General features: G+C 32.9%; 1 protein-coding gene across 6 annotated transcripts; it reads left to right on the top strand.

Moving 5' to 3' along the window:
* The first annotated feature begins 11,172 nt into the window (after positions 1 to 11,172).
* On the top strand, positions 11,173 to 25,955 carry LOC133677181 (DNA-directed RNA polymerase IV subunit 1). Of its 6 annotated transcripts, XM_062099072.1 has the most exons (21): positions 11,173 to 11,465; positions 12,258 to 12,502; positions 13,177 to 13,322; positions 13,463 to 13,585; positions 14,067 to 14,187; positions 14,275 to 14,390; positions 15,370 to 15,426; positions 15,507 to 15,737; positions 16,918 to 17,073; positions 17,184 to 17,279; positions 17,394 to 19,346; positions 20,146 to 20,315; positions 20,418 to 20,484; positions 20,567 to 20,670; positions 21,489 to 21,637; positions 21,729 to 21,988; positions 22,088 to 22,261; positions 22,356 to 22,490; positions 22,825 to 23,090; positions 23,969 to 24,080; positions 25,169 to 25,955. In XM_062099072.1, exons 4-21 carry the CDS (start codon positions 13,499 to 13,501, stop codon positions 25,379 to 25,381), a joined length of 4,467 nt encoding a protein of 1,488 aa, XP_061955056.1. In that variant the 5' UTR covers positions 11,173 to 11,465; positions 12,258 to 12,502; positions 13,177 to 13,322; positions 13,463 to 13,498; the 3' UTR covers positions 25,382 to 25,955. The 6 variants fall into 6 exon arrangements, with proteins under 6 accessions (XP_061955056.1, XP_061955048.1, XP_061955067.1 ...); XM_062099064.1 differs by lacking the exon at positions 12,258 to 12,502 and having other exon boundaries at positions 11,173 to 11,440; XM_062099083.1 differs by lacking the exon at positions 12,258 to 12,502 and having other exon boundaries at positions 13,278 to 13,322.
* The last annotated feature ends 1,946 nt before the right edge of the window (positions 25,956 to 27,901 follow it).

Genomic DNA, 27,901 nt, shown 5'->3' with positions numbered 1-27,901 from the left:
CTGCAAGTTATATCGCGTCACCATCTTTCGCCATCTCATCTCTCTTCGTTAATGGTGTGTCTGGTGATAAGGAGGTTGTGTGAAAATTCAGGAAAGGAGAGAAAATATGACTTTTGACCCTTAACGACACTGTGTATTGTTTTCGTGTGTAACGTATTAATGTCCAAAATACACCATTAATTGGCTGGCTAAATTGTGTCCCTCTTTCGACCTTTGAGCCATTTAAGAATAAACCTCTTTGAATTTTAATTTAGGGTTTGACCTCTATTGAACTTTGCTAGATTTCATTTTTGTACCCAGAAAATTTCGTTTTGTTTTTTTTTTTTTTGTAGAATTCAATCCACGAAGCAAACTCGTTAATAACTAACAAGAAGTTACATTTTCGCATGCAAAATCCATTTACTTACAGATGGAATCTTACAAGAAATAATGAAATGATTTGATTTCAAGTGAAGCATGGTTTAATGAAGTCTGCTACAGGTTTAATTTTCAAATGACCTGAAGTTTATGTGAGGTGGCACCTTACCTATCAAGCGTAGTTAATTTTTCATCCATGTCCTGTGCTGGGTCGGCAAATATTGAGGTTGTATTTGATAATGCATCTGAAATGCTTTTGCAAGAGTTTTTTTCTTTCCCCCGTTCATCAATAGTTTTGAACACACAGTATTAAATCATTGACCAGGACTCCAAAAACATTAATTTTATATTACTTTTTGTTTTTAGAAAAAAGACTGAACCTTTCAAAAATGTTTTTCTTCAATAAAATTACTTTTCTATAAGTGCAATTGTATAAATTACAATTTGCATATGGATGAATACAAAAGTATTTAAATTTGAACAAATAGATGAATCTACTATATATAATATAATAAAAGGGCTTAAACAATTTATCAGTCACACAACATGTTTTCTACCATGTTTAAGATTATAATAGCTCTTGTGGTTCAAAATATTTTTTAATTTAAATATATTAAAATAATATTTTTTTTATTTTTTAAAAATTATTTTTAAAATCAGTACATTAAATATTTCAAATTTAAAAATATAATCTCCTCACTTCTTCGCAAATAGAAATTTAAAAAAAAATCAAAACCTAATTTATTTTGTCTATGAAAGAGTTGATGTGATTGAAGAAATAAAAAGTTTGACATCACTGTAGTGTCGTCAGAGATGAATGATCCAAAGAAATCATCATCAAAACCTAGAAATAAATCAGTGGTGGTCAACAACACTAAAGACTCGAACTTCCGAGGGCAAAACATTAATGATCATCGGAGTGTTAACGGCAAGTTTGGTGAGAGTGGGATTTAAGCAATGGGAAGACTAATGGGAGCTAGACGCAAAATGTGCTTCATATATCCTTTTCATTTCCAAGTCAAAAATCTTCCTTGCTAGATCCGAACAAATGAAAAAAAGCCATTTCCGTTGCGTTGCATGGCAAAGAATCTCTCGCGAACAAGGTCAGCCGTCAGCCTACCTTGGAATCTTCATCGCGTTGACTCGAGACCGACAGCATGAAATTCGCAAAACCAGACGGAATAAAATCCAACCAGATTGAAACTGAGGTTAGAACAGAAGTACAAATTTGGTGGAGATGCTGTCAGAGCTGAATCCTATGGTTGAACAGTCTGTGCCTCCTTCACTGGCTAACCATGACAGATATTTTGATGACTGGTTTGTTTTGAATTTGTTTGTTTTTGTATGTTTTAAAAATATTTTAAAATAAAATAAAATAAAATTTATTTTTTTATATTCTTAGACCGTTTTGATATACTAAGGTTAAAAATAATTTTTAAAAAATAAAAATATATATTATTTTAATATATTTTTAAATAAAAATAACATTAAAAAATAATCTTTATAACCCTTTAAGATATGTTTTATTTTCCTCGTGAAGAAATTAAAAGTTCCGTTCGTACTTTCGTTTCTATGGTGGAAATTAAAAAGGTGAGACTCTTTAATCATATTCTCCGTGCTGCTGTTTTGGTTGGTTGGATTTGAATGGGTAGATTCGGTCAAGGAAAAAAAGAGAAGAGAAAAGCGTAAGAGAGACGACTCGTTTTTTCCTTTTTAATTTGATCGCACAGTTATAATTTAATCTGTAAGTGTTTTTTAGTTATTAATTGGCAATCTTTTAATTTTTTTAAAAAAAATTGTTGACTCATTTTTCATGCTTTCATATCAGCATTGTAAGCTATTATAAACAAAGATAAATAAATTGTAATTTTAAAATTAAAACCCTATTTATTTTTGTGTTTTAAAAATGTTTTTGAAAAAATTTAATTTTTTTATTTTTTTATTTCAAATTAAAAAATTTTTATGTTTTTATATTATTTTAATATGTTGATATGAAAAATAATTTTTTAAAAATAAAAAAATAACGGTTTTTAAATATAAAAAGTATAATATCATGCAAATCGTAGAAGGGTCATTTTCCCTATAAAGCGGCGCATGTTACCTTAGGAGGCGGGAATGGCCTCGACAATCCATTCCCCTTTTTTTCGCCTTCCCCCCCCTCTTTTATTGACTCGATTTCCATGACAGCCAACGTCATTTCTTCGCTCGGGGCTTTAATGTTTTTTTTTATGCTTTAATTTTTGTTCATTTACTCTTAGTTTTTGGAAAAATAAAGAAACTGTATAATATTTTACATAATCATTAACAACTCCATATCGAGATAATTACTTGATATAATGATGAATACATAAAAGCATATTGAATTCAATTATCCAGAAACAAGAAAACCTTAATTAACACAGTATAGAATAATATAATAAAAATTAAAAGGATTTGATGACAATACAAAATATAAAAGATAAGGACGAAACTTGAAAGCATCTTTTATTAAATTAGAAAAGGGATTTTTTTTTGTATTTTTTTTTTAATTTTGATCCTTGATTCTAAATTTCATTAAAATTAATAATAAAATCAAACTCCTTTTTGCAAAATCAAGAATCTATCCACTGTCAAGAAATTTTTTGATATCATGATAGCCATAAAAAAACAAGTTAATATAAATTATCAACTCAATACCCCCAACAAACATGTAATTAAAGGATTAAATTGAAAATAAAAGGTTAATAATCAAAACAATAAAATAATTAAAATACAAATAACAAATAACAAAACACCATGGATTACCAATCCATGGTGTAATGAGAGATGATGAACAATGATTTCTTGGATTTTTCCTTAATGTTGCTTGGTGCAAAAAAAAAAACAGAAGCTAATGGTGAAATTTTATCTTTCAAATGGTGCAAAACGAGGGTAAAATTACACTTTGGCAACGGAGAGGAGAAAGATTTTCAAGGGGAATTTTTTATTTCTTTTTGTTCAGTCTTTACTTAAAAAAATAATTAAATCATTTTTTTTAATTTAAAACTGAAATCGTTCAAATTAATAAGTTTTATTTATGTTATTAGAAAATTAGAAAATCTTTTTAATTTTTCTAAGCTTTTTTATGATTTTTTTTAAAAAACCTATTCCAATTGTCCAATATTTTTATATCTTTTAATTAATTTTTTTAAAAACTTTTCATGAGCTTTTAAAAGCATTTTAATTGATATAAAAACCTTATTCCAATTTACCAATTTTTTAATTTTTTAACTGGGTTTTTTAATTATTGTTTTTAGAAGGTACTCACAATAATATAATAATACAATATTAAATTATCAAACACTTATACAAATAATAACAATTAAAAAAACACTGCAGTATGGATCCAGATCCATCAAGCCATCCCAGATATACAGATATGGATTATGGAGGAGCAATATATCTTGATAGTGCTGAGGACGTGCTCAGAAGTAGTTAAATATTAGTCTAGCAATAATTACATTGCAAATTATTATTATTATTATTATTATTTAAAAAAAAACTAAAAGTGCTACTAGCTCACGTATTATTGTGGATTGTAGCATTGAATTTTTAAAAATTTTAATTTTATTCTTGTACTTTTATTTTACACAATTAAATTATTTTGAGCACAAATTGACACCTAATTACATTTTTTTTAAATGAGCTTTAAATTGAAAGACAATAGACTGAAAAGAAAAAAAGGGGTAAAACATGTGGCAGCTTTGACATTTATTTCAAAAATACATTTGAGTCCCTTGTTTTTTTAGCTATTAGGTGGTTGTCCCTTTAATTTTTTAAAAAATAATTTCAATACCGGACTTTATTTATTTATTTTTTTTTTGTCAGAGGAAAGAGAGTAGCTCATAGAATTCTAGTGTAGAGAAAAAAAATTATTATTGACGATAATTCGAGTCACCAAAATAATTAATTTTTATGTCAAATAATTTTATATGATAAAGAAAGTTCAAATTAAGGTTTTTATGTTTCATATGAGTTATGAGCTCAGGCAGTTTAACAAGGTAACTAGAATGTTTTCTAAGGTTTTTTAGTAAAGAATATGTTGAAAATTAATTTTTAAATTAAAAAAATATAAACCTTGTTTTTTTTGCTATCATAATAGCTAAAATCTAGAGAATTTTAGATGATGAGTTATTTATTTGCTTTCAAATAATTGAGGCAGACCACATGTCTTATACTCCACTAGCTCAAACAAAATAAAAAAGGCCCGTGTGTACATGCTTTTTTTTCATGAGCCAGACGTTTGGCTTAACTTACTAAGCCCAACAATGCCTGACATAATTATTTTTTTTATTTTATTTTTTTAATTGAAACTTGCTTACATGTCTTTTTTTATTTTTAAGTTTTAATCAATACCCTTCTTTGTGATTATTTTGCCTTATTTGATATTTTTAAAATAACAATTAATTTTTAATTATATTAGATGTATTTAATTTTTTGAGATGTTAGTATGATTCATCTGTAATGTTTTTATATGTTATATAGATTAAATTTATATTTTAAAATAAAAAATATTTATTTTTTATAATATTTTTGATGTTTTTATTCCTTTTGAGTTTAACTCTCAAATTATTTTTTTTGCCTCCCTTTAATTTATTTTTAATTTTGATTCTAACCCTTATTCTTTTCATTTCTATTTTTGATTTTTGATTTTTGATTTTTTTGTGTAATTTGTTTTTTAATTTTATCATTCAATATTTCATTTTTCATGGATTTAGCTTCATGATTTTTTCATGTATAATGTTTTCAATCTAATAATTCAAGTCACGAGTTTGAAAAATTAACAGATGTTGGCATCCTTTTCTGTCTTATTTTCTTTTATAATATCACCGTTCAATATTTTTTTCAATGGCTTTGTGATTTTCTTTGATTTATTTTTTTTATTGAATTATCTCGATTTTATGACTTAGGATTCACGATGAACATGTAATCTGGACATATCTCGTGTCCAAGTCACGGGTTTCACGTGCTAGCCCTACTCTGCCCATGACAATATTTCTTAGAAATATTATTTGTTTTTGTTATTGTTGCCTCATTTTTTTTATCATGTTATTAAATTGATCAAGATTTAACCCAGTTATCAAAATTTTCTTACTTTTTTATAAACATAATTGTCTCCTGAACCATTTTTCTCCGGTTAAAGAATTTTTTGATCTTGCTCGCGGCATCGCGTGAACCACCAATCTAGTTTTCTATACTTAAAGAATTAGGATAAAATCCCAACTTCTTCGTTGTTAATATGCCCCCTGATTGTTTTCTTTTACTTTTCATTGAATCTTTTATGATATTTTTTTTTAATTTTTTTCTTCAAAATTTCATTAATTTTGAATTAATTTTCATAAATTGTTTTAATTTGTTTTCTTTAAAATTGTCGCAGTCTTAAACAAACATCAAAGTATTTGGTTGGTACTTAATTTTACGAACATTTATTTTTGTTATCATATCATTAAGTATAAAATAGTTTTAAAAAAAACTATTAAATCCAGTAAAGTCTATGATCAAGATTATGGGTTTAGCAAGTTAAATCACATAGTCTCCGAGTTGATCCAATATATCTCAAATTTTTTTTTTAAATGTCATCTTAAAATTTTTTAAAGTCAAATCATGCCTTTTATTGATTGTTCAGATTGTCTTTAAACTCGTCAAGTTGAGGCAACTCCCACGTAGATTAATTTTAAACTCAGGTTAGGTAAAAAATCGAGTCAAGAGGTTTAAAGGTTGACCCGCAAGATCAGGCTCTTTTTTTCCTTTTTTACAAACAATTTCACCTTCCAATTTTTATCTTTCGATTGTATCCTTTTTTTCCTTTTTTAAAAAAATTAACCTCAACATTTAATTGATTTTGAATTGCTTTTCTTAATTTATTTTAGTTTTTTTTTATAAGATTATTATAGAATTTTGTTGTTTTATTTTTTAAGGTTTGCTTTTTATAGAGTTAATCTTAGGCTCATGACTAGAACCATATATTATGAATATTAACACGAATTAACACTGGTTCTTTAGGTTTTTTTTTTAATCTTTTTTTTCAACATTTGACTTATTAGAAATTAGTTTTTGAACTCTCTTTTTTTGCTTTACTTTCTATAAGGTTATCTTAATTTTTTGTTCAGGATCGCGGGGTTAACGGATTAACCAAATTGACTTATATTTTTTTTCATTGTTTTTTAAATTATTTTTGTTTCAATTTTAACATTTAATATTAATTTGTTTAATAATTGAGTTTTATAGTTTTTTTTGTTGTTTATTTATTTATTATTATTATATTTTTTATTTATATTATTTAAATTAATCAAACTTATTAAACCTAGTCAAATCAATTATAACATATATATATATATATTGTTTTTTTAAGAACGCTCACATTGTTTTAATAATTTTTTCATATTGAAAAATAATTGTATAAAGCCGCGACTTAACAGTATATACTGAATTGGCAATTTTGAAAAGTAACGTTCCAATAATTGGAGACCCCCAAAACTCGCCTTCTTAACACAGCAGCAGCAGCACTGCAGCAGAGAAGACACCAAAGGTTGTCTTGTTTACCTTTTACACCATTTCCCGTGGCCACCATTGCATGATTGCCACGTGTAAACCTTTCCAAACCTGTCCCCGTAGTAACTTTTCTGTTCTGGCATTTATCTTTTGGATACGATCGAGTACAGAATCAATTGGTCTTCCGCTCTATATTTTCCTGTCCCCCGTCACCAAATAGTTGCCTTTTAGAGCTGCACGTGACAAAGTGGAGGCCAATGTCACTTTTGGTACCCTGTATTGTCTCTCTCTTTCAATATGATCCCCGTGTGCTCTTTTATTTATTTATTTTCACCCGTATTTCATGGGCTTCAATAATTAAAACCAACAAATTAAACATGTCGACATAACTTTAAGAGGAACAAAAGTGTGCGTTATTGGAAGAAAATGGGATGGAAGGACCACGCTGTTAAGAAGAAAAATATGCAGTGGCCATGTCAAGAGAAACAGCAGAGATAGCGAAGCTCCGTGTGTAACGTGTGTAATGTGCGTCCCTCGAACCCAAAACTTTATTATTTTGTGTTTTTTATATATAATAGGACCTGACCAATCACTGTACAGACGTTTCTGGCCTCATTTTACGTTTCTGTCCTTTGACTGTTGTTTTAGCTTCCTCTGGATAGTTTTGGATAAATATATTTGTCGTTGAGAGAATACCCTTACCAGTTTCCTTAACTACAAAACTACCCCAACCAAGGTTTTTTTTTTTTATTATTATTATTATTTCGTGGCAAAAACATAAAAAGGTCCCGTTGTGCGTGAAATGTATAAATATTTTTTCCTGGTTTATGTTTTTTATTCAATATTATTATGATTTCTAGTTTTTTTCTATATAAAAAGTTGTAATAACCTTTTTGGCAAGTGGGAAGATTAAGAAATAAAATTAATTATTTTGAGAGTTTTTCTATATTTATGGTGTTTTTGGTCTTTGAGAAATTGACTTATAATAAATCCCTTATCCTTCGCCCAGTCTACATTGATTGGTATCAGAGCCCAATGATCCGTGTTGATTATTTTGCTTAGTTGTGTGTTGTAAAACTACCATGGCTGGAAAAGATTTCGGAATATGACATGATTGTATAAGAGGGGATGGAGAAGTTTCCTCTCAAGAAAAAAAAACATCCATGAATTAGTGTGTTGTTTATGTTTATATCAATTGTTGTCCTTTGAGATCTTGTGGTTGGACCCACAATGGGGTACCCCGTACAAAGATGTTGTGTTAAGAATACACAGTGAGGCAACCCCGCACAAAGGTGTTTTGTTAGGGACCTGGGATGAGATGGTTCACAAAATTATGTTTTTTTTTTTTTTTATGGAGGACAGTTTCTAATTGAATATTGAGCTCGTGGATAAATTTTTTTAAACTCGAAGAGACTGATGCACAAGCTTTTTTAGAAAAACAGATATTTCCCCTGGTTAATTTTATTTATTCCTACTTTTATTTTCTTATTCTTTATTACTACGATGTTTTCCTAGATTTTTTTTATATGAGTATAATATTTTTTTTCCTAGTTTATTTTTTATATTCAGTATTATTAGGGTTTTCTATTTTTTTTGCTACATAAAGGGATTGTGATAGTTTTTTGTAAAGTAGAGACGTGGAGGAATGAAGATAACTAAGAAAAATATATATATTTTTTCCTAAAAAAGCTCTTGCATTAGTTTTTCTATAATGAAAAGAACTTATCATCGAGTTTAGTCTTTAGTTTGAAACTTTCCTCCATCAAGAATATCCTTTAGTGCATAAGCCACTCATCACGGGTCTTTAATATCTCTGTGCAAGTCACCTTATCATGAGTCCCTAACACAATACCTTTTTATAAAATGCTCAATCGTGGATTCCTAACACAACATATTCGTGTGGGCTACCCCATCACTGGTCTCATCACTATGATTTTAAATGACAACAACGGACGCAGATGAAAATGATATAATAGTTTCAGGATATTTTAAGATTTTGGGTTGGAATAGTTTTTTGATATAGTAATAATTTTTTGCTAGCTAAACAATATACTAGTTCGAATCTCACCACCTGAATTCTTTCTTCTAATTAAAATAAATGAATAGTATAAGGTGGTGTGAGCTTGTACAAGTTTCAAGTCTAAAAGACTTTCACTTAAGGAGATATGTTAGAGAGAAAGATAAATTATATTTTAGGATCTCAACTAATAATTTAAAGCTTTTAGGTTGAGATGATTTTTTGATAACTAGTGAATTTTTTTTATAATATACAACTTTATATTAATTAATATGCATAACTTTTGATCCGATCATCGGATCATATTGAAATCTTTACATAAAATTTTAGTGGCCTAGTTCTCTTTATAGTTAAATTATAAAGCAATCATAAACAACTAGCTTTGTTTCTATTGACGAGTTGATTGAAGAAAATGTACATGAGAGATCATATATTTTGATTTGTTGATTAGCTGACTATAAACAATGCCGTCGAGAGTTTGTGAATGTTATTACAAACAATGCCATTGATATTGTCTAGGTGCTAGTACGATGGTTGGATTCTCTATGAAAGGAACAAGTTAAAAACATGTTTTTTACCTCTGTTTTTCAAAAATATTTTTTTAAACGTACAACCAAGACTACTGCGCCAGGACACTAGCCAAGCCAGAGTCGTTGGTCTTCAAAAGCCTTGTTTCTTTACCACATTCTTTTGGACTTTGCTCTACTTTTAAGTCTTATTTGCTTGAAAACATGGGGATTCTTTTCCATTTTAGAATTTTTTAAGAGATGTTGCATGTTTTTCTTTGATTCGTGTTAAAAATAGGATCGAGGATCTGATGGGTGCTTGGAAATTGTTGCCATGCTAAATTTCTCAACTTCAATGAATATTGAAATCTTACAATGAAACCACACAAACTGTTCTACCATCTGCTCGTTGTTGTGGAAGCTTTAAACACATTATTTGAGAGCCTGTACATTAATTATTTTACCATGGAAAGACATATAATGTACCCATGGAATCCAGAATCCATAACACCATTAAAAAAAACTAAAAAAAAAAAATCCATGACACATGCGTAGCCATATTAAGAATTGTGAAATTATGCTTCCCAATGATCACAAGTTCTAATTTTTTCAGGGTTACTGGAGGCTTACATGGTCGTTAATTTTAGAATTCATGGGATTAGTTGAGGTGTACGTAAGCTAGCTCAAACACCCGTGTTAATAAAACAAAAAATAAATAAATAAAGAATTGTGAACTTGCCAAATCAGGCCCCCGATTCTGCACACCAATGGTGACTCTCGTCCAACAATCCCCTGAACCAAGCTGTTCTTGCAATTTCTTAATACGTGCTCCATTAATACGGCTAACCATTTTACTCACCACATTTAATTTCTACACAACTAGGTACTTTTTTTCCGAGCAAATTTATTGCTACCTCCTCCTCCTCCTCCTCCTCCTCCTTACCATCCATAGTAAATAATCTAACTCAACCAACCAGAGGTATTGATTAACATAATAAATGACTTTGTTTCTCGTGCTGTCATTTTAGGTTAGATTTTATAAAAACCTCAGAATAACAATTATTTTGTGAATCTATCAGATGACCTACCTGAAGCTTGAGCAGAAAATGATTTAAAACCATTTGAGAATCCCTGGTATTTAGAGAAAAAAACCTCAACCAACTAATAATAAGTAGAATAAATTAAAAATACAAATACTAATCTTAATCTCTCATAAAAAAAAAAGTCGAGAAAACCATATTGTACAAGGGGGTATCATGTACAGGTGACGTGGAACTTAGAGGGATAAATTTTGGGAGCACAGATAGGGATGATGCTCAAGAGAATTGCTGTCCATTATAAACCTAACAATTTCTTTGCTGTCGTTGTTGGAGGAAAAAAAAACATAGTTGTCGTGATTTTTATTTTTAAAAGTGTTTTTTTAAATATATCCAAATAATATTTTAATTTTTCTAATATAAATTTATTAAAATCATAAAAAATAAAAATTTAATACATTTTCAATTTAATCATAGCTCTATTTCTTTTGTTTTTTTAAAAATACTTTTGAAAAAATTTAAATATTTTTATTTGTTTTAAATTAATATTTTTTTGATTTTTTGATATTTTGATATTATTATGATTTATTAACATAAAAAATAATTTTAAAATATTAAAAAAAATATTATTTTATTACATTTATAAATAAGTTACATTCACAAACACTGCAAAGCCAAAAAGTCACAGAGTCGTAATTAAAACAAAAAGCAAGTCCTTTAAGTGAACGATAAAGAAGCACTTCGATATAGGACCTCGGTCTGCTCCCAGAAAGGCATAAAAGAAAACCTTGAACTCGGAGCCGTGTCGTTTGCTTAATCGGCGGCGTGAAGCGCCTCCATTCCCCGCCTCACTTACCCTTACTTACTCACTTTATTCACCGCCCAGCCACTCTGCTGCTCCCTTCTATATTCGTTAACCACCATTAGACACGCCCTCCAGGTTCCCTACTACTCTCCTCTGTTTCACTGGAAAAGCAAAGAATCCCCTGTATCAAGAACCAAAAGAAATTATAGTACATTCTCTTTACACAAACTAAAGTTAGTATATTCTCATGTTTTTTTAGCTTTTGAGGTCTTGTTTTATTGCATATATTATTATTCCGCATGTTTGTTTGTTAGGTTGTTTGATCAGTGACCATGATCATATGATCATTTCCTGTTTTTTGGATTTTCTCGAATGTGGGTTTCTTTTTTTTGGGTTTTAGTGTGTTTGCATGCGAGTTTTGATTGTGGGGGATTTGTTGGAATTCAAGGGTTTTGGTGAATGTGTTAGTATTTCTTGTTTGGATGGTTTAAAAGTGAAGCTCTGTACAATGTGGTTAGTGAATTGTTGTTATTTTGATGAATCTTGATTGTTTCGTGCAAGTTTTTGTTGGTTTTGAGTTAGGTCTGCTACAAAACCATGGTCTTTTTGCCTTTGCACTTGAAACATTGAGCCAACAAAAGCAGGGGAGGGGGGGGGGGGTTATGTGTTTGTTGTGCATCCAGTTGATTAATGGGTGATATACTGGATCATTGCTGTCAAACTCAATTTTTTCTCTCTCTTAGGAAATATAAATTTAGGTGTTTAATTATGATGATTTTGGAGGGAATATGTTTTCTTTTGGTGGATAATTAATTAATTGGTGTGCCCCAAAATTTCCAAACTACAGAAAGCAGGGGATTAATGATTGAGTATGTGATTATGATTCGTTGACTTGCCGGATGTTTGCATCCAATAATGCATGTTTTTCTCTGCTAAGTAAATTTGGTAGATTGGCATTTTTGTTGTTTGTTTTTTCAGATGATTCCAATATTCTTATCAATTGACTTGCTATTATCATTGGATAGTAGGAGAAAACATAAGTAAAGGTGTGGATAATGGATGAAACTGCAGAGTATATTGACGTGATGCATGTGTGACACGTACGTTTCATTTAATTGGATGTGCCATGCAATGGAAATTTTATGGTGTATAAGTTTTGATTAGTGACAACACACTAGTTTCAACATGGGCCCATACGACGTCAACTCTCAGCAGCAAGAGCGACGTCAACTCTCAGCAGCAAGAGCGACGTCAACTCTCAGCCGCAAGAGTATGAGACTCCAGTCTGAAAGAGTCAGAAGTAGTTGCTGTTTGTCATGTGATTTGATTTATGTTATGGACCCATAACTGTTATGCTGCCTCTAGTTACATGTTGAGCGCCATAAGATTACTCATTATGCAACATAAACTGAGGAATTTGGTCATAGTGACTGTTTCTTGCTATGATTGCATTGTAGTGTCGTTTTATTCCAGGCTTGTGTGCCAGCTTTGATGGTGGCAAATCTGGTGAACTCTGATCTTGTGATCATTGAATGCGGTCATAATATATTTCAGAGGCACGGCAGTTAAATTTCACGGAATAACACAAAGCCAGAAGCTATCTCGGCTGCTATCTTTTGCCTCTTGAGGCAATTTCATTGCTGAGTTTGGCTGAAGAGGAAAAAGAATGAACTAGATGTAATCAGCCCTTTCGCATGCTTGGGAGTAACTGCCAACATTTGAAGTTGATGCATTTATATATGCGAAACATCTGCTGTTAGTTTAAGACAGTATAGTAGATAATTGAATTTCTTACAAGCAAAATGAGTAAACGTAACAATCTTAACTAAATGTTTGAATTATGTTGTTTCATTGAATTTTCAGATTTTTAAAATCAGCCATAGATCGTGTATTGACTTTTGGTCTCTTCTTTCCTTTTTCTCTTTTTGCTCATTTCTTTGACAGTAATAGGGTGGATAAGCTGTAAGGTCTCTCAGTAATGCTTCAGATATGCTGATGACACAATTTCCTTGGCTTTCCTAATACCTAGACTGCCGTTTTTTTAGGTTGACCCAACCTCTTGCAAGGATTCCTTGTTACACCACTAACAGGTTTAAAGAAATCAACTTTTTTGCGTAGGAAAGTTTCCTTCCCTTTATAAAAGTTGTTGAATTATTACTTTATTCTAATCTTTTCTGGTTATTGCACTTGCCCCCACCTCCCCGCTCTTATGATCTCATGGGGCCTGCAGGTTGCTTGATTTGTAGTGATAAGCTTGCTGGGTGTAATGGAGATTGATTTTTCTGAAGAGCAGCAAGTGCCATCTGCTCTGATAACTGGGATAGCTTTTGGTGTTTTAACTGAGGCAGAAACGGTATGCGTTTTTAGTTGGATTCTGTTTTTTGTTTTTTAAATATTGCTGTGCCATCACAACAATATTCTTTACGGTGGTGTTTCAGCTTTGATCACCATAGCAGCATTAACATCTTATATTCATATCTCTGTGTGTTAACCACTCAGTGAGGTTCTAGAATTCATTCTTCCCTATAAACCCGGTGACTCTCCAAATCCCCTAAGGTGTATCGTTTCTTTCAGTTTGGTAAATTTACTTCTATCAAGCTTCTGTTTGTTTCCGAAACTCATCTGGCATCCAATGCTAATTCTGAGTTCTTGTTTTGGCTTATTTATTGATACTGATGATTTCAAAATGTAGACACGGCACTTTTTTTTAATAAAATGGCCATCCAATTTCTACATAAGTTCAAGTGGTGATTGATATTTCTAGTTTTATGAGGTAGTGCCTTTTCATATCAAATAATTGATTCATCTTGTCATATCTTGTCATATTGTGACAGGAAAAACTTTCAGTTCTAAATATTGATGCTGTAAGTGAGGTCACTGATCCTAAGCTAGGACTTCCAAATCCATCTTTGCAGTGCTCCACATGTGGCTCTAGGGATTTAAAGTCGTGTGAAGGTATTGTGGATGTCGACTTAAATTCTGCTGACAGATTAGCATCTATAGAGACTGGAGATTGTGCTAATATATTATTATCACTTTCAGGTCATTTTGGTGTTATTAATTTTCCATACACTATAGTACATCCATACTTTTTGTCTGAAGTTGTACAGATTCTGAATAAAATTTGCCCAGGATGTAAATCTATTCGATTGGCCAAGGTCAGGTACCTCGTTCCCTGTGCTTAAATCTTTTCCTTTTTGCTATTTCTCTTGTGATAAACTTAAATTTTTGTATTATGGCTAAGTTATATATGCTCTTTTCTATGTTTATTTGTGATTGTTGCCAGATTTGTCTCCATTTTCACGTTTACTTTAATTAGTAATCAAAACTATCCATGTGAGAATGAATGTTAACACAAGCATTTAGATATGTTAAATCTGGATTTGAGCACCTGCATGAGCGTCATGTTAAGTATATTAACTAGGTTCATGTTTGTAATGTATTCCCCTTCCACAGACTATACTGTGCTGAGTTTTTTCTTCCTTTTACCCTTGTGATTTGGATAAAAAACACAGCTATATTTGTTTTTATTCAAATATAACAATTTTTGAAGAGTAGAAGTGCTTTGAAAGAAGTAGATTAGTTGAGAACCTTAATTGTGTGGGGCACAACTTTAGCAGTTAAGCACAACAAATATTTAGGTGTTATTCAAGTTAAATAGAATTTTCTTGGGAGGCTTAATCATCCACAACACGAATTTGCTTTTCATTATGTCGTGGGTTGATCTAAAAAAGTATATTGTTCTTCACAATTTATTTAGGATTGGGCATTTAATCACCTGGCATTTTTTCATTAGCACAGATGCCTTTACAATTTATTTAGGATAGGGCATCTAATCACTTGGCATTTGGCAATTAGCACAAACCTTTCTGTTTTACCATGTTTATTGAATGAATCACCAGGTTTGGTTTGGAAAACTTTGAGAAAGCATTAATTTTTCTATTGGGATGGTTCTTTCCCCTTGCTGTTCTAGATCCTTGAAATTTGTTTTTGTTTGCGGTTGAAGATAGATTATAGATCATCTTTTCCTTCCATACAATAACATCAGTGTTTGGTGCTTTGTATGTGAGCTACTGCAGGTGATTTGGTCTTTCTTTTATTGATGTTTTTCCTTTTCTATTTTGTGCATGAATGCAGGCGACAGAGTTGATAACTAAAGAAAATCCACAGAGAAAGGGCTGCAAATATTGTGCTGTAAGTCTGTCCAGCACTTGATGCAATCTTCTTTCTTTTGCCCATACGTGGTTTCATATTAATCATTGTATTACAAACAGGGAAACTCACTAGGTTGGTATCCACCAATGAAATTCAAAGTCTCCTCCAAAGAAATTTTCAGAAAAACAGCAATTATAGCAGAGATCAGGGAAACATTGTCAAAAAAACCCCAGAAAGGATTCAAGAAAATTCTGGCTGCTGACTATTGGGATATTTTTCCAAAAGATGAACAAGAAGAAGAGGAAGAAACCAATGCAAAACCAAACAGAAGAGTACTATCACATTCACAGGTTCCACATCATTGCCTTATCGTATCTTGATGTCTCAGTCACCCGATATTTCTAATTGAATTTCATGCAATTTTTTTTAACCTTCCACTTCAATTAATGTCATCAATCTATTTAGGACCCGTTTCTTTTAGTATGTTATAGTTTCACCATATGTGAAAACTCTAAACAAGGACAGAGAGATGAATTTAATATCTTGACTTGATGTTTCCTGCCTGATCCATTAGTGTACCGAACATCTACAAATGTGACAATTCTAGCATCTCATTGTAATCAGTTATGGTGTTATATAACTGACCAACACTTGTTCCTGGATTAGTTGAATAGTTTCCATTAATCGTTTTCCCACTAGGACCTATCTCTTTAAAATGATACATCTAGTTTTATGCTGACTGTCAATTTATCACAACCTTCTACATCTTGGGTCCAGATATGCTATGGCAGATTTGGCTCAATGTGAGGTCTAGCATAGGCAGTCATATTGCTATTCTAAGTAGATCAAAAAATGGCGACAGAAATTATTTCATATTTTAAGAAATCAAGTTTATCAGCAAGAAGACCATTTCCTTTGCATGGGTTATGGCCCTCTTGTCATGATTTATATGCTGGTGCCAAAATTCTTAATGGCCATGCTGCCACTAAAAACTGTTGTCATCATGAAGATTTTCCTTGTAAATCCACTGTTACAGAATAGAATGGGGAGGAGAAATGTGGGTGGTGTTGGGGTGTTCGATGGCTTCCTTTAATCTCTTTTGTATCTTTCCAGGAAGAGCTGGGTGTTCAGGTTTAAGGAGTGAAGGACATAAGATGGGTTGAATGATAGGTTAATTATGATTCCACTGCCCATTAAAGTACGTGAATCTCTTGGAGCTGGTGTCCACATATTCTTCAGAATGCCCTTGTATGCTTGTATACCCTTAGAAATCATTCATAAATAATGAACAACGTTCCTTCTTATTCATTTTTTTTTGTATATGCATCATAGTTTTGAGTTTTATTTGGAACTTAGTGTGGCTTCAGGTTTAATGCTTTTTCATTGATTCACAAATATAGCTTGCTGTCCTTGTATCATTTTGTATTTTTCTTTTTATGCATTTTTTAATTGATTGCCGCTATCTTGTTTATGTTATCTATGCCTTACACTAAGCTTATTTGTACATGATGACTACCTTTCTTGTTTCAGGTTCGACATATGTTGAAAGATGTTGATCCAAATTTCATAAAACTGTCTATTTTGAAGACAGATACAATTTTCCTCAATTGTTTCCCAGTAACACCAAATTCTCATCGTGTGACAGAAGTTACACATGCATTTTCTAATGGGCAGCGATTGATCTTTGTAAGAACTGTTTCTTCCAGCACTTCATTTGTCTTGGTTGTCTTGGATTGCATGTCACAGCAGCTTGAAAAACTTCCAAAGCTGTTCTCATGTGCCCATTGTGCTTGTAGGATGAACGGACTAGGGCTTACAAAAAAATGGTTGATTTCAGAGGGGTAGCAAATACTTTGAGTTTTCACGTCATGGACTGTCTGAAAACTTCTAAGGTAAGACATGGCTTCCTTTATTAATTTTTGCTTAAAATGTATTGGATTTGAATCATTTGATATTTGCAAAAATCTTGTGCTTTTATTCTTAAAATTTATTCTTCTAATTCACAGCTAAACCCAGACAAGTCAGGAAATATTGATCCTTGGACTGCTCAACCTAGGAAAAGCAACGATTATGTTAACAACGCATCTGGTTTGAGATGGATCAAGGATGTCATTCTAGGTAAACGGAATGATCATTCATTCCGTATGGTGATTGTAGGGGATCCTAATCTCCAGCTGCATGAAATTGGCATACCTTGTCATATTGCCGAGAGGTTGCAAGTTTCAGAATCTCTCACAGCTTGGAATTGGGAGAAGTTGAATGCTTGTTTTGAGAAAAGCCGTTTTGAGAAGGGTGACATGCATGTTCGCCGAGAAGGGAATCTGGTTCGTGTTCGTCACATGAAAGAACTTTGTCTTGGCGACATCATTTATAGACCTCTTAATGATGGAGATACGGTCTTGATCAATAGGCCCCCATCCATACATCAACACTCCCTCATTGCTCTCTCTGTTAAAGTCCTTCCAGTGCCTTCGGTTCTTGCAATTAATCCTCTCTGTTGTCCCCCATTCCGTGCTGATTTCGATGGTGATTGTCTGCACGGCTATGTTCCTCAATCGGTTGACACCAGAGTTGAGCTAACTGAGCTTGTTTCCTTGGATAAGCAGTTAACTAATTGGCAGAGTGGCAGGAATCTTCTTTCTCTTAGTCAAGATAGTTTAACTGCTGCTCACTTGGTTTTGGAGGATGATGTTTTCTTAAGTTCTTTTGAGTTGCAGCAACTGCAAATGTTTCGACCTGAGCGATTCCTGTTGCCAGCAGTTAAAGCTCCTTCAGCTAATGCTCTTGTTTGGACTGGAAAGCAGTTGATCAGCATGCTCCTACCTGTAGGATTTGATCATGATTTTCCATCATGCAATGTTTGCATTCGAGATGGCGATCTTGTTTCTTCTGAAGGGTCCTTTTGGCTATGGGACACTGATGGTAACCTATTCCAAAGCCTTGTGAAACATTGCCATGGTCAGGTTCTTGATTTCTTGTATGCAGCTCAGAGAGTTCTTTGTGAATGGTTATCAATGAGGGGCTTGAGTGTTTCTCTATCTGATCTGTACCTCTGTCCTGATTCTAACTCACGGAAAAACATGATGGATGAAATTTGGTATGGATTGCAAGATGCTGACTATGCATGCAACTTGAAACATTTGATGGTAGATTCCTGTCGGGATTTCCTCACTGGAAATAATGAAGAGGATCAGTGCAATGTAGAACGATTGCGTTTCCTTTCTGGATGCAGTGAAGGGGATTATTGTGTTATGGCCTTTGATGGAGAGCGCTTGTGTTATGAGAAGCAAAGATCTGCTGCACTCAGTCAATCTTCTGTTGATGCTTTCAGGCTAGTGTTTCGGGATATTCAAAGTTTAGTATACAAATATGCTAGTCAAGACAACTCATTTCTGGCTATGTTTAAGGCAGGAAGCAAGGGTAATCTACTGAAATTAGTGCAGCATAGCATGTGTCTAGGCTTGCAACATGCACTGGCTTCATTGTCCTTCAGAATGCCTCATCAGCTCTCATGTGCTGGTTGGAACAAGCAAAAGGCTGATGATGCTACTGAATCTGCCAAGCGCTACATCCCACATGCTGTTGTTGAAGGTTCTTTTCTATCTGGCTTGAATCCTATTGAGTGTTTTGTTCATTCAGTAACAAGCCGAGATAGCTCTTTCAGTGACAATGCTGATCTTCCTGGGACTTTGTTTCGAAGGATGATGTTCTTCATGCGTGATTTGCATGGTGCATATGATGGAACAGTTAGAAATGCATACGGGAATCAGCTTGTTCAATTCTCTTACAATATTGATGACATGGATCCATCTAGTAGTGTTGATGAGATCAATAATGGTGATGGGATAGCTGGTCGGCCAGTGGGTCCATTGGCTGCATGTGCCATCTCTGAAGCTGCATACAGTGCCCTGGATCAACCAATCAGCCTACTTGAAAAATCACCTCTGCTGAATTTGAAGGTTCTCTCTCTCTCCCTCTCAAGTTTGTGGAAGCTTCATTTTATTATGCTTTGCAATTTACAAAGGTCATTTGCAAATGACAGTAAACACATCTTTCAGTTTAGTTACAAAGGTCACTTGCAAATGACAGTAAACACATCCATCAGCTTACTTTCTGTACATGTAGTCCATTACCCAGTTTTACTCGCAAAAAATTTGTCATTTTGGGAACTGGAGGGGGTGATTTAGAGACAAATTGTTACCATTTGGCATTTTAGCTCGTTTTTTTTTTTGGCTTGCATGAAGTGACTGCTCTTGCAGCTGCAAGCATATCTTTTGATGTTGCACTCAGGAATGGCTTCTACATGATGATGTTTTAATATGTCCAAAATTTAGTGAATAGACCCTGCCACATCCCAAAAGCATAAACAGATAAATGAGGTTTTATTAAGATGTATTTCCATGACTTAGTTATGGAATTAGGACACATCGACTATACATAACTGGAGCTTAAAATGGTAGAAAATAGTTTCATGAAGTCAGTGGGGAATACATCCATAGTTGGAGTGACAGAAGCATGTTTTTATTTTTTGTTCTTGAATCTTTGGAAATGGAGCCTGAATATAGTTCATGAAATCAATTGAGAAGAGCATGTATAGTTGGTGCCACAGAAGTATTTTCCTTTTCTTTTATTTGATCCCAGTCTTGGAACCTTTTCTATTTTCCCTTTGAGGTATCATGGTTTGCTTAATGTATTTATTATACTATTATCCCTGAATATCCTGACTTTTTTTTAATCGTCATCTGATAAATTGCACAGAATGTATTGGAGTGTGGTCTGAAAAGGAATAGTGCTCACCAAACTATGTCACTATTTTTGTCTGAGAAACTTGGGAGACAGAGGCATGGTTTTGAGTATGCAGCATTAGAAGTCCAGAACCATTTAGAGAGACTACTCTTTTCAGACATTGTTTCTTTTGTCAGGATAATGTCAGTTTCTAGTTTACTGTTCTTAAATATTTCATTTTTTTTATAATTATTATCACAATGCTTATTATTTTTTTTGCTAATTGATGTGTATTTGGGCATTAGCTTTTCCCCTCAAAGTGATGGCAGGATGCATTTTAGTCCCTGGGTTTGCCATTTTCATGTATACAAGGTAATAAAACTAAATATTTTGGTTACCTCTAGTACATCTGTATAAGTGGTATATCTTGCATAAAGTTTTTTTTTCCTTTCAGGAAATTGTAAAGAAGAGAAGTCTAAAGGTGGACTCCATAATTGACGCCCTTGATAAGCAGTGTAAATCAAAAACTCGTTTTCCTAAAGTGCAAATAACAAGCAGGTATGCTCTATGGTTCTTATTATATACCCATCAAATTAGAGACTGGAGAATAATTTATGGTCTCTGCATTATGTTGTTAAAATTTTGTTCTATTTTTCTTGTCATTTCACTAAAACTGAAGTAGAATTGTAGACCTAGCAGCTGTAAAACTGCTAAAAATTCCATAATGTAATCATCTAAGGAATGGATTTTTATTTTTTAATTAAAACTTGACTGTCTCAATATCCAGGAACAATTTCTTTCCTGAATTTGAGTTTATTCCTCTTCGTATGTCTGATTGCGGTTTTCTTCATATTTGTTCACTCTAACCTGGTTTAATTGCTAAGAGTAATAATGCATATCAAAATAAGAGGTTTATTTGTGAAACCCACCCATTCCCCCTGCTGACAAACTGGGATTCATACTTTATGGTTTTCTAGTCACTTTTGAATTTGCTTTACAAATGAACCTGTGGCCTACTTAAGCTTTGTATTGGAATTTGTTGCCTTGTATTCCCTTCATGTTTCCCCTCACTTTATAAATCTGCCTGGTGCCTCAACCTATTTCCACTATATTTGCATCAACAAATCATTTTGCTGGTCATTCCCTATGTCTTTCATTTCTTGACCCTTTCCTTTCATGGTTTCTTTGTTCTTTGGTTCAAAGTTTTATATATTTTTCCACTCTTTATCAGGGATTATTGCAGTGTATCCCATTTGGATGAGATAATGACTTATCATTACCACTTGTGCCCTTTTTTGGTGCTAGACTCTTTACAAAACCTCTCAAAATCTGCATGGAGATCTGTTGTTTTTTCTGACTTGGTGATTAAATGCCAGGTACTGCACTGTAGCTGACACCTGGAAGGAAAAAAAAGAAACATTTTGCATAACCGTCACCATAGTTGAAACTTCCAAGAATGAATTCATAGAATTGGAGACAATTCAAGACCTTATGATTCCATTCCTTCTTGAAACAGTTCTAAAAGGTCGGTCATGAACATAATATATCATTTGGATTAGATGTAAGTGGACAAGTTGTTGATATTATAACATACCACTTTTCTGATTTGATGTTAGGATTCATGGAGATACAAAAGGTTGACATTTTGTGGAATGATAAGCCCAAGATACCAAAATCTCATAATCGTCTCCGTGGTGAGCTCTTCTTGAGGGTTCACATGTCAAGAGGATCTGACAAAACAAGACTTTGGAACCAACTTATGGATGACTGTCTCTCAATAATGGATATTATTGACTGGGCTCGTAGTCATCCAGATAACATACATGAATGCTGTTTGGCTTATGGCATAGATGCTGGATGGAAATTTTTTCTCAATGTACGTAGAATATATTGTCACCTCATCATATTGTTTTCTAAAACGACCATTCATGGAAATTGTCACTTGGACTAATTACTAACACATTTTTGAAAACAGAATTTGCAGTCTGCAATGTCTGATGTTGGCAAGACAGTACTTCCTGAACACTTGCTTCTTGTTGCAAATTGTCTCTCAGTTACTGGGGAGTTTGTTGGCCTAAATGCAAAAGGCTTGAAACGACAAAGAGAGCATGCTTCTGTCTCAACGCCTTTTGTGCAAGCATGCTTTTCTGTTAGTTCTCATTGCTTTGTGCTGCGCACTTTCATATTTTCTTGATATTTTCTATCAAATATAATTCATGTTTTGTTTCTGAAATTTGTTCTAGAATCCTGGTGATTGCTTTATCAGGGCTGCTAAGGCTGGAGTGGTGGATGATCTCCAGGGAAGCATAGATGCTTTGGCATGGGGAAAGATTCCTGCCATTGGGACTGGACAATTTGATATTGTATACTCTGGAAAGGTAGATTTTACATTGTTCCTCCAGGCAGTAGTTAACAAGAGGTTAGATGTCAAGTATCTTTTCCCAGTTCTTGGGAAGCTAAAATTTAAGAAGTTACATAGTGAACATAAGGGTTTTGCTGAAAGGATTTTGAGTGTTAAAGGGATTCCAGGAGTTTGAGGAAGTGAATAATATTTGAATGGTTATCATTCATAAAACATGTATCCTGGAACTTTACATATGAGTTGTAGTCCTTGTCATTAATGATGTCCTCATGTTACTTTCCCTTGCATCAACAACGTTTCTTAGAATTGTCTAATCCCTTATGTTTTTATGCTTCATCTTCACTCATCAGGGTTTAGAGTTTTCAAAGCCTGTTGATGTGTATAACCTTCTGGGAAGCCAAATGATATCTACTGAGCAGAATACTGAGTTTGGAGTACTGGATGCTCAAATCTATAAATCTGATAAATGTGGAGCTCAATTTCTGCACAAGTTTGGTGGTTGTGGCCCTAAAGGATTTAAAGTAAAGGATGGTATACCAAGATCATTCTTACGACGTCTTCTTACATATGATGACATTCAACGGATGTCCTATACAGTGAGAAAAATCTTGAATAAGTAAGTTAAATCTCAAATGAATTTTTTCTATTTTTGTCTTAGTTTGATGCAGTACTTGTGATGTTGAATTCATGATAGATCTATATTTCTGATGTCATCATTTATGATTTTTTTATGCCACATTTTTTTTCAATGCAATTAATTATTCCATTTTCTGTGGCATTTTCCACAAATGAAAGAACTTGTGTTCTACTAGTTCAAGAGTGATGCTTACCATGTGGATTATCTTGCCAAGATTCTGGACTTTTGTGGTGCTAGTTCAAGATTGTTGCTTACTTTGTGGAAAGGTTGTTTCCCTTGCAGAAAAGTATTTGCATCTTTATTACCTTTTTGTTGAGGAGGTCTTTTTTTTTTTCCTTTTAACTATCTCCCTGGTACATTTAATGTACAAACATTCCACCAGTTTTTTGGCAGTAAAATGCATATGTTAATGGTGGAGGAGAAACATAATATAAGAAGTAATTCTTGCATATTCTTGAAACGGAATTTTTATCAAGTGTGGAGCTGGTTTGACTGATGTATCTATAGTGTTGCAGCAACCATCAACCATTTATGAATTGTTCGTTTTGTCTTCCACTCATACATGTTTTTCTATGTTCATGCTGGTGCTTGACATTAATATACATGATCCTGTCACTGTACCAAAGCCACAGTATTGTCAATGATCTAAACATTATTCTGTTCTTTTGGTGGGTCTTAAAAGATAAAGTATTTATTCATTCCCAACATGCCCCTTGTTTTGATTATTTCAAGATCATGTCAATTTAATAAGATCTGCTTCTTTGCAAAAGAATGAAAGAGATACTAGTAGTTCACCGTTTCAGGGAGATTGGTGAGGTGGAAGGTCCTAATGAATCTTTAAATGGTTGTGGATGTAGGTACTCTGTAGACCAACAATTAAATGAGAGTGACAAGTCTGTTTTGATGATGACTTTATATTTCCATCCTCGAAGAGATGAGAAGATTGGAAGTGGAGCCAAAGACATCAAGGTATGTAAACATCTGTGAGACTTGTGTAAAGATAGGCATGATTTCATATATCAAATATGCAAAAGCTCTTTGAAAATAATAATAATTAGAACTGTTTCTATTGCCTAATTTTATGGTGCTGTTGTTTTGGATAACTAGACTGTTTTCTTACGTGTTGGACATCTGTTTATGGTATTAAAGCACGACTAAAGTTTAGAGACAGATTCTGTTATCTTATAAACAAGTGAAAAGAATGAGAAAAGGAAATTAAAGCCAGTGTTGCATTGGAACAAACACAACACTGGCTTTTAATTTTTCCCTTTTTTTTGTTTATTTCAGTAAAAATCAGTGTAAATGTTACAGAATGCAGAAACCAGAGGTATGGGAATAAATAAATGTTTGAATAAAGATTTCATATCAATGTACCTCACATAGCAATTTCCAGAGATGCGTAGGTTCTGACTAGCTGAGATTGTTGAAAATGATCACAAACTCAAGGTTAAAAAATCATGCCACACTGAAAACCTAAACAGTCACAGCAGATAACCATGAGATTGTATCATGGCTTAGAAAACCCTCCAGTGTAAAGCTTATATTGTGGAGGTAAAGACCTTGAGATTTAAAATCTGGTAGGCATGAAAGAAGTCGTAAACCAATAGTAGAGTTATTGTAACTTCATGAAACTATGTTTGGCACTTCTTTGGCTTCTGGATTATACAACTTTCTGAGAGGAATTAGTTCTTTTAATCCATCTTTTCTATATCAATTTCATGAGATCTCTCCCTGCAAATTACTTTTGGAAAGTATCTTGTTCTAAGAAAAAAAAAAAAAACACCCACACACGCTAATAGTCTCCCTTTTGTTGAAAGTGTTCAAAACGTTGTATTCCATATTCCTTTGATAAAATATTGGTCAATGTTGAAGTTATTTTTGTTTTGATTGAATTAACATATAACATCAACTACATTCTGGGTTGACAGATATGTACAGAGAAATGACTTGGTTTGTTGAAGTGGTTGTTTGTCCCTATCTTGTGGTTGAAATAATATAAGCAATCTTCATAAGTGCACAAGGTTTGAGGGTGCTTCCTTTCCCATCCTTTATTACAGGTTATAAACCACCCAGAATATCAAGATACACGCTGCTTTTCACTTGTTAGAACAGATGGGACGATAGAGGACTTCTCATATCGCAAATGTCTCCATAACGCTCTTGAGATCATTGCTCCTCAAAGGGCCAAAAGGTATTGTGAAAAATATTTGACATCTAAGGTCTCTGCAACAGACAACAGTGGGTGTACTGACTTGCCATTGGATAACTAACATAGTTCATCTACGGGAAAAGGTGGCAGTTCATCAACTGGTTGTAGTAGTTGCATCTTTTGAAAGTTGTACATTTTCTATAAAAGTAGAATTTTCTGCAGGATAAGGTAGCTAGATGAACAAGGAGGAGTCTTCTTCTTGACAGAATAAGTCCTCCTCCTCCTCCTCCTCCTCTTCTTTTTTTGCTGTATTGTCCTTAAATGGAGGGCAGTCCATTTCCCGAGCTTCTCTTTGCTCCTTCCACTCTGACTCTTTTGCCTTAAATTTTATTACGGCAATGGAGATTTAGTGGAAGCAGCAACGAAAAGCTTGCGTGGAGCATTCATTTATGTGATGTATTCACAAATTCATGCGGGGATGAAAAAATAAGAACTTTTTCTTAAATGTTTTTACTTTTGGGGGATTTTAATATGCCTTGATCGGGGAATGTTTTCTATTTCTAACCTACATGAACAATGCTTAAAGCTTCGTATCATCAAAGGGTGTTTGGCTTCGAGAGTAGCAGTAGCGTTAGTGATGTAATCTTGGTGAAGATTTTATTAGAATGGCAAAGCCTTTTTTGTTTTTCTCCTTATTTGGTCACCTTATTGTTCATATCTATTTTTTCTTTAATGCGGTTATTGAATTTAGCATGGTTGAGAGTTGTTTTCATTTAATGTCCATTCGCTCTTGATTTTTTTTTTTAAAAATTATTATTATTTTTTAATTTAAATTTTAATTAATATCCTCTTATATTTTTAAAATTATTTAATTTTAACTTTTTTAATAGTAATTAATCTTTTAAGTTGTTTTTATATAATTTTATAATGAAGATAGACAAGTTGTATTTATATTATGCATTTATTATGTAGCAGCCAAAATAAATCTCTAAGATAAATAAATAAAATATAATAGTTAAAATAAAATATTTGTACATGCATCTATATTTTGGTCTCGATTTAGTTTTTCATTAGCATTAATATTTTTTTATTTATCAATTTATTTTATTAAATATAGATTTTTTTCTCAATTAAAAAAAATATAATACCAAAAACACATTTATAACCCCAACTCTTTTTATATGGCAAAAATTAACTTAAAATGACATTCACAAACAATGTAAGTTACACGGTTGCACGAGCCAGTGGTATATTCTTGGCTTTCACACTAAAATATTTAGTATTTTTGTGTTTGGGCCTGGGGGCTTTTAAAGCCTTCGGCTTATGTAAATCCTTCACCTCGATCAATTTCCATCATGATTTTGCTTTCAAGTTCTTCTTATTGACTGAAGCATTTGAGCTACGCTGATTGGAACTTTAAAAGCCAAATCTTTTCATCCTGATTTTGTCACGATTTTTCTAACATCCTTTTCTTCTACCCCTATGCTATAAAACAATTGATTTTCCATTTATCGTCTCGTCTTTTTTTTTTTTTTTATATATATCATGATTCCAACTGGGAACATTAACATATCCCTAGCAATCAATCATTTGCTAATGGAACTCAGCAAGCATTGGATCAACATCATTTCATCAACCCCACCATGGTCCCAGGCCCCACCGCCCCTCCCCTTGGGAGGTTCAGCACAAGACGCGAGCGATAATTGACTCTTCGGTTTCATGGAGGTCGGTTTGAAACTCCCCAGCAGCCACACGCACACAGAGAGAGAGACTAGCCCCACAAAAGTTAGGTTTGATGGCTTGCTTTATTTACTCTGTCTTCTACTTATTTATCACCACATGGACAAAAGTGATATATCCTATTCGCATGGATGGCATGCAAGCTATTAATTTTCTATCTGGGTGAATTCATTCAGTCATCACTGATTGAGCAATCATCTACATTACAGTACAGCTACAAAATTAAGAAAACAATCAGATATCTAACAAAGCCCTGCATTTATATCTATACATAGATCGATGCTTAAAGAATTCAGATAATAATATAGCAGACATTTGCATTTATATTTATACATAAATATCATGTTACTCGACAAAGACACCTCCGTCGCACATGCCGCAAGATTTTCTTTGTAGTCATTTTCTAAGTCCTGACTGTCTTCTAATCAATCTACTATCCTGCATGATCGTGTAATTGCTGGCTCAGCAACATGATCATTCTTACATTAACATATAATCCCATTTCAATGATTATAAGAATTGAAAAATAAAGAATACATATGGCTATCAGTTCCTAGCTATTTCTTAACTCCATTTCTTTAGATTATTTTTTTGGATTTTCTTTTTAATTTTATCATTAAGTATTTGATTTTTAATCTTATCATTCAATATTTGATTGAATTTGAATTGATTTTTATAATTGATTTTTATTTATTTTCAATGAGATTATCATAGTCTCAAACAAATATCTTAACACTTGGTTGATCCTCAATCTTGCGAGCTTATGTTTTTGTTATCATATCATTAAGTACAAATTAGTTTTAAAAAATTAAAGTTATTAAACCCAGTGGAGTTTATGATCTAGATTGCAGGTTTGGTAAATTAAGCTGCAAAGCATGGGCTGATCTAATATGTCATTGTC

This window comes from Populus nigra, chromosome 1, assembly GCF_951802175.1.
Source record: "Populus nigra chromosome 1, ddPopNigr1.1, whole genome shotgun sequence".
In the NCBI taxonomy this organism is placed as follows: Eukaryota; Viridiplantae; Streptophyta; class Magnoliopsida; order Malpighiales; family Salicaceae; genus Populus; species Populus nigra.
The sequence above is the reverse complement of the archived record's forward strand: the minus strand, read 5'-3'. Positions and strand labels throughout refer to the sequence as shown.